At 43.0% G+C, this 7,595-nt stretch overlaps 1 protein-coding gene across 1 annotated transcript in view; it reads left to right on the top strand.

Annotated features, from left to right (window-relative positions):
- The window catches only part of LOC139381820 (ras guanyl-releasing protein 3-like), a 43,941-nt gene extending 41,628 nt beyond the window's left edge, over positions 1 to 2,313 (top strand). Inside the window, exon 17 of the mRNA XM_071125600.1 lies at positions 1,269 to 2,313. Within this exon, the coding sequence (XP_070981701.1) occupies positions 1,269 to 1,277 (9 nt within the window). The 3' untranslated portion in view covers positions 1,278 to 2,313. The remainder of the gene's footprint in view (positions 1 to 1,268) is intronic.
- The last annotated feature ends 5,282 nt before the right edge of the window (positions 2,314 to 7,595 follow it).

Consider the following 7,595-nt stretch of genomic DNA (forward strand, 5'->3'; position numbering starts at 1 on the left):
CATTTATTTTTGTTTCATAGTAGTTTCTTCTTCTATTTGTTTAGTCACATGATTTCTCAATTTACAGTACGTTTGCCAATTGGCTGTGTGGACAGACTTATTTGCCATTCCTTTTGCCTCGTCCCTCTCAACAATAATGCTTCCATTTCTCATCATCCACAGGAATTTAGCAATTTTTAGAGTCAGTTTCTTACTGGGTGCATGATTATTATACTGAACAAAAATATGAACGCAACATGTAAAGTGTTGGTCCCATGTTTCATGAGCTGAAATAAAAGATTCCAGAAATGTTCCATTTGCACAAAAAGATTATTTCTCAAAAATGTTGGCCACACATTTTACAGGAAATCAGCATTTCTCAGTTTCCAAGGTAATCCATCTACCTGACAGGTGTGGCATATCAAGAAGCTGATTTAAACAGAATTATCATTACACAGGTGCACCTTGTGCGGGGGACAATAAAAGGCCACTCTAAAATGTGCAGTTTTGTCACACAACACAATGCCACAGATGTCTCAAGTTTTGAGGGAGCGGGCAAATGGCATGCTGACTGCAGGATTGTCCACCAGAGCTGTTGCCAGATAATTTTCTGTTAATTTCTCTACCATAAGCCGCCTCCAATGTTGTTTTAGAGAATTTGGCAGTATGTCCAACCGCAGACCACTTGAAACCACGCCAGCCCAGGACCTCCACATCCGGTTTCTTTACCTGCAGGATCGTCTGAGATTCGTCACCTGGACAGCTGATGAAACTGAGGAGTATTTCTATATGTAATGAAGCCCTTTTGTGGGGAAAAACTCTGATTTGCTGGGCCTGATTCCCCAGTGGCTGGGCTTGATTCCCCAGTGGTTCGGCAAATGACCTCCCAGGTCTAATTCATTTATTGAAATGTACTGATTTCCTTATGTGAACTGTAACTCAGTAAAATTGTTTTCATAAATATGTCAAGTGCAGCGTCTGGTTGCTCCTCAATAAACAATACAACACAATATTCTTTACATCTTCAGCATAGGAATCACTACAGAACCTCTTTTGTATGATCTCTTATACACTATTTTAGGCCCAGCCTTCAGAGCGTAAAACCTTATCATTGGCCAATTTCTTACCAATGCAATCTAATTGTAAGGAAAAACAAGAATACAATAACTGAATGTCTATTTACAGTAGTGACTTCTTGGGAATACCTGGCTAGTGTGTTCCTGTCTTCTCTCCTCTATCGTGAGCTCTGAATTTGTGACTACAGTGCGTGTCTCTCCTCTTGCACTCAGGACAGCTGACTTGGACACACCAAGGGCCGAACCCAGGGCTCCAGGAGGCCCTTGGAAGCCCGCATCAGGAAGCTCTCCTCACTGGGCGAAGTACTTGGCTGCTTGAGGCCCCCGTTTGGTGACCTGGAGTAGGATGGACTTCCTCTGGCCTATCCAGACAGGTGTTCAGTGAACCTCATATGAATACTGATGTTTAATCCCGAACCAGGGATGTGAGTGATGGGACTGAAAAAGCCCTTGTCCTCAATGCTCCCCAGCTCTACACACCCTGCCTTCACAACCCATCAGTGTCATTGGAAAAGGATCCTGGACTACTTACAGTACATGTGATTTAGGTTTGTTGGGGCTCACCAGTGTTTGACTGACTGAACGTAAATGAGCGGGTGTCCACCTGTGCCTGTATGAATGTCGGAGCATGTACATGCTTCCTATTGCATTTGTGTGTGGTCTGTGGAGCACATATGTGTGTTATCTACTGTTGATTTGCTGAAAAAATTAAGTTATTTGGGTCACGTGGCTTAGTTGCAATAATGTATCATGTTTGATTGACATTTTGAGGACACTGTGAATGTTTTATGATGGACTGGGTGGGGGATGCAACGTGAGAATGCATTTGGAGATGTGAGAATGAATTAAGAGATCAAGATGTAAAGCAATAGAAAGTTAAAGGTGAAGATGAATATGAGGGAAAAAGTGGCAGGTACATTGTTTCTAAGGGTAATGGATTAAAAGTGGCATGACATGTAGCATGACAACTGATGATCGTTTATGAGCCAGTTCTATATCTTAGTCTGGAATACAAGAAATGGTACTTGTTGTGTTAGCATGAGGAAAAGAACAATGCAACCACTGAGAGTTGTGTTATAAATTTAAGGAAAAGTTGTTTTTTGGTTAGTCAAGAAAGCGTTATTATTTTCAGCCTTATTATTTCAAAGGGATTTGATAGTTTAAAGTATTCTGGTTATTTCAAAGCCTTGCAGGCTGAATATGTGAATATGGGTCAACAATGTTTCTCATTGTCCACATAAATAGAGACACCATTTGAGTGACCTTTGACCTATTTTCATCAGCTGAAGAATCAAGCCTGTTGCATTCAGGCAGAGGTAATGGAATCTCCACTAAGCCTTCAGTCAGTGGAGCACTGATTACGCACTTGCTTACAGTGGCACCAGGTGTGAGCCCAGGTGCTTGTGCTGTGGTTGCCAGGCATCAGTTGAGTGAGCAGGTAAGTTCCTCCATCACCAAGGATACAGCAGGTTACGTAAGGGGAGGGAGTTTATTTTCATCTGTAGAGAGACTTCTTGTAGGGCCTCAAGGTAGGGACAAGTAGGTACGGGCAGGTGAGTTTGACATGGAGGTCTCTGTAATGACAATAGAGTCTGACCTTCTGTTCGACACAGTAAGACAGAGCCAAGAACAGGACTGCAGGGTCAGAGGACTCCATGTTGGGGGAGGAGCATGGGGGAAATATTGTGTATATTTGCAAGAGATATCCAAGGCTTCATATACAAGAGCTAAAAAGGTCCAATGCAGCCGTTTTTTTTATCTCAACATCAAATCATTTTTGTGTAACAATTAAGTACCTTACTGTGTTTCTGTTTGACCATTTTAATTGAAAACAAACACAGATTCTTAGCAAAGAGCAATTTCTCAAGCAATAATTTTGCTAGGACTGTCTCGGAGTGGTCTGAGAGGGGAGGGGAAAACTAGCTGTTATTGGCAGAGAGGTTTGGAACTCTCTTTCTTATTGGACTATTAACTAATTTACCTCCTGGTGATGTCACCAAGCAGACCAAAGCTCTGTCCCACCAAAACAGGCTGAAATTTCAGACAATATTTTCAAACAGCTCTTCTGCAAAGGGCATTATGGAAATATACTGCATATAAAACACAGGAAATTGCGTTTTTGACTGCACTGGGCCTTTAAGGGATGACAACGATTCAGTGCTTAGTGGGTGACACGAGTCAGTGCAATATCACTCTCCTTGCTGCTGGACTACTCATGGATAATGTGATATTCCTGCAAGGTCTCCTAAACCCACAATATCATCATACCTGGCTAAAATCAAGGACAGCAAAGTGTTGTGATGCCACAGAGATTCTTTCCATATGCTTGGCTGAGCTGCTTTCGAGTACATTGGTCTGCATAAGTTCTCATTGATCTTGGTGCCAGATCTTATATAGCTCTACTGGAGTTGTTACGTGTTGGGTATTGAGAACATACACATGCATGTATAATGTTACACTAATGAATGCCACTAAGCTGACCTTTGAATTCTCTGCTTGTCTCACATTCACATACACTTCTATGTACAAAAGTATGTGGACACCCCTTCAAATTAGTGGATTTGGCTATTTCAGCCACACCCGTTGCTGACAGGTGTATAACATCAAGCACACAACATTAGCAGTAGATTGGCCTTACTGAAGAGCTCAGTGACTTTCAATGTGGCACCGTCATAGGATGCCACCTTTCCAACAAGTCAGTTCTTCAAATTTCTGCCCTGCTAGAGCTGCCCCAGTCAACTATAAATGCTGTTCTTGTGAAGTGAAAACGTCTAGGAGCAACAACAACTCAGCCGCAAAGTGATAGGCCACAAAAGCTCACAGAACGGGACTTGCCCGAGTGCTGAAGCACGCAGTGCCTAAAAATAGTCTGTTATCGGTTGCAACACTCACTACCGAGTTCCAAACTGCCTCTGGAAGCAACGTCAGCACAATAACTATTTGTTGGGAACTTCATGAAATGGGTTTCCATCAGTGGAGACTGCTGAGGGGAGGACAGCTCATAATAATGGCTGGAACGGAGCAAATGGAATGGCATTAAACACATGTTTTGATAAGATGGGGCCAAAGAGGATGGCTGATGTTTTACATGCTCCTAACCAACAGTTGTTTTGCAACTTATTTATTCACTTATTTTGTATGTAATGTTGCAGCTACCGTCTCCTATGACTGAAAATAACTTCTGGACATCAGAACAATGATTACTCACCACGAACTGGAAGAAGCTATATCTCTTAACGAATCCGACGAGAAGGATATACTGCTTTCCTGGGAACAGGCCCAAATCCCCATCATTTGCGTGAAGAAGAAGAATCCGTAGGCGAGCGAGTAAACTCCCACTGCCATCCGTTCTACTTGCTAACATGCAATCATTGGAAAATAAAAATTGATGACCTACGATTACCCTACCAACGGCACATTAAAAACTGTAATATCTTGTTTCACCTAGTCGTGGCTGAATGATGGCACGGATAATATAGAGCTGGCAGGATTTGCCATGCACCGGCAAAACAGAGAAGAAGCTATGTCTGGTAAGACGAGGGGTGGGGGTGTGTGTCTTTTTGTCAATAACAGCTGGTGCGCGATATCTAATATTGAAGAAGTCTCAAGGTATTTCTCGCCTGAGGTAGAGTACCTTATGATAAGCTGTAGACACACTATCTACCAAGAGAGTTCTCATCTATATTATTCATAGTCGTCTATTTACCACCACAGACCGACGCCGGCACTAAGACTGCACTCAAACAACTCCATAAGGCCATAAGCAAACAAGAAAATGCTCATCCAGAAGGTGCGCTCCTAGTGGCCGGGGACTTCAATGCAGGAAAACTTAAATCCGTTTTACCAAATTTTTACCAGCATGTCACATGTGCAACCAAAGGAAAAAAAACTCTAGATCACCTTTACTCCACACACAGAGATGCATACAAAGCTCGTCCCCGCCCTCCGTTTGGCAAATCTGACCATAATCATATCTTCCTCATTCGTGCATACAAGCAAAAACTAAAGCAGGAAGTACCAGTGACTCACTCAATACGTAAGTGGTCAGATGCTACGCTACAGGACTGTTTGCTAGCACAGACTGGGATATGTTCCGGGATTCATCCAATGGTATTGAGGAGTATACCACCTCAGTCATTGGCTTCATCAATAAGTGCATTGACGACGTACGGTGACCGTACGTACATATCCCACACAGAAGCCATGGATCACAGGCAACATCTGCATCGAGCTAATGGCTAGAGCTGCTGTTTTCAAGGAGCGCGACACTAATCTGGACGCTTATAAGAAATCGTGCTATGCCCTCAGACTAACCATCAAACAAGCAAAGCGTCAATACAAGTTTAAGATCGAATCCTACTACACTGGCTCTGACGCTCGATGGATGTGGCAGGGCTTGAAAACTATTATGGGCTACAAAGGGAAACCCATACGTGAGCTGCCCAGTGACGCGAGCTTACCAGACAAGCTAAATGCCTTTTATGCTCACTTCAAGGCAAGCAACACTGAAGCATGCAAGAGAGCACCAGCTGTTCTGTATGACTGTGTGATAACACTCTCGGTAGCCAATGTGAGGAAGTCCTTTAATCAGGTCAACTTTCACGAAGCTGCAGGGCCAGATGGATTACCAGGACGTGTACTCAAAGCATCCGCGGACCAACTGGCAAGTGTCTTCACTGACATTTTCAACCTCTCCCTTACCGAGTCTGTAATACCTACATGTTTCAAGCAGACCACTATAGTCCCTGTGCCCAAGGAAGTGAAGGTAACCTGCCTAAATGACTACCGCCCGGTAGCACTCACGTCGGTAGCCATGAAGTACTTTGAAAGGCTGGTCATGGCTCACATCAACAGCATCCTCCCGGATACCCAAGACCCACTCCAATTCGCATACCGCCCCAACAGATCCACAGGTGACGCAATCTCAACCATAATTGGGTAGAAATACATCCAACACATGGTTTCCATGTGTTTGATGCTATTGCATTTGCTCCGTTCCAAACAGTATTATGAGCTGTACTCCCCTCAACAGCCTCCACTCGTTTCCATGGCTGATCAGCCGCATATAAGCCTAAGATAACCATGCGCAATGCCAAGTGTCGGCTGGAGTGGTGCAAAGCTTGCCGCCATTGGACTCTGAGGCAGTGGAAATGCGTTCTCTGGAGTGATGAATCACGCTTCACCATCTGGCAGTTCGACAGACGAATCTGGGTTTGGTGGATGCCAGGAAAACGCTACCTGCCCAAATGCATAGTGCCAATTGTAAATTTTGGTCGAGGAGGAATAATGGTCTGGGGCTGTTTTTCATGGTTTGGTCTAGGCCCCTTAGTTCCAGTGAAGGGATATATTGACGCTATAGCATGCAATGATATTCTAGATGATTCTGTGCTTCCAAATTTGTGGCAACAGTTTGGGGAAGCCTCTTTCCTGTTTCAGCATGACAATGCCCCTGTGCACAAAGCAAGGTCCATACAGAAATGGTTTGTCGAGATCGGAAGAACTTGACTGGCCTGCACAGAGCCCTGACCTCTACTCCCTCGAACACCTTTGGGATGAATTGGAACGGCGACTGCGAGCCAGGCCTAATCGCCCAATATCAGTGCTCGACCTAACTAATGCTCTTGTGGCTGAACGGGAAGCAAGTCCCTGCAGCAATGTTCCAACATCTAGTGGAAAACCTTCCCAGAAGAGTGGAGGCTGTCATAGCAGGAAAGGGGGGACCAACTCCATATTATTGCCTGTGAGTTTGGAATGAGATGTTTGACGAGCAGGTGTTCACATACTTTTGGTCATGTTGTGTAAATACCACAAAATGACTTTGCTTGTTTTGAAAAAGGTTCTGAGTTATCATGTCTATAAGGGATATTATGACAATAACAACTTCACTTCTACAACGACATACTTTTTTGTATTCGGGACACATTCCAACAAGACTTTATATTATTTCTGTCAAATTATTGTCAACAATATTGATGACACTATTATCAACATTAACTGGTCTACTTGAGAAAAGTGTGTTCTCACTTGATTGTACGTTTTTCATCTATTTTCATACTGTCTAATGTATTGTTTATGTAGAGCATTTGCTAGCATTGTTTAATATTTATTCACATTTTTATAAATGTACAGATTTTCAGCACCAAGTATTCAGTTTAGAATTGTCAGATTGTTATTGAAGGTTACCACAGAAAACTCTCATTCAATGCTTTCCTGAAACCAATCACAGTCTCTAGCCCTGTTACCTGCTGACAGTCTTTGTTTGAGGGAAAAGTAAAACCAACACATTCTGAGGCCAAAAAAACTGTCATTGCAGTCCAATATCAGATGCATTATTAGAGAGGCAGAATTCACCAACTAATCAAACTTGAATACTGGATTTATGTATATAATATGAATGCACCCCTGGCTGAAGCTGAAGCGCGGCTGGGTCATGCAGCAAGACAATGATTCAAAACACACAATCAAGTCTAAATGAAAATGGTTAAAAAGCAATAAAAGAAATGCAACTTCATAGGCTACATCCAAATATATACATTACCT

The sequence above is a fragment of the Oncorhynchus clarkii genome, chromosome 23 (genome assembly GCF_045791955.1).
Source record: "Oncorhynchus clarkii lewisi isolate Uvic-CL-2024 chromosome 23, UVic_Ocla_1.0, whole genome shotgun sequence".
Taxonomy (NCBI): Eukaryota; Metazoa; Chordata; class Actinopteri; order Salmoniformes; family Salmonidae; genus Oncorhynchus; species Oncorhynchus clarkii.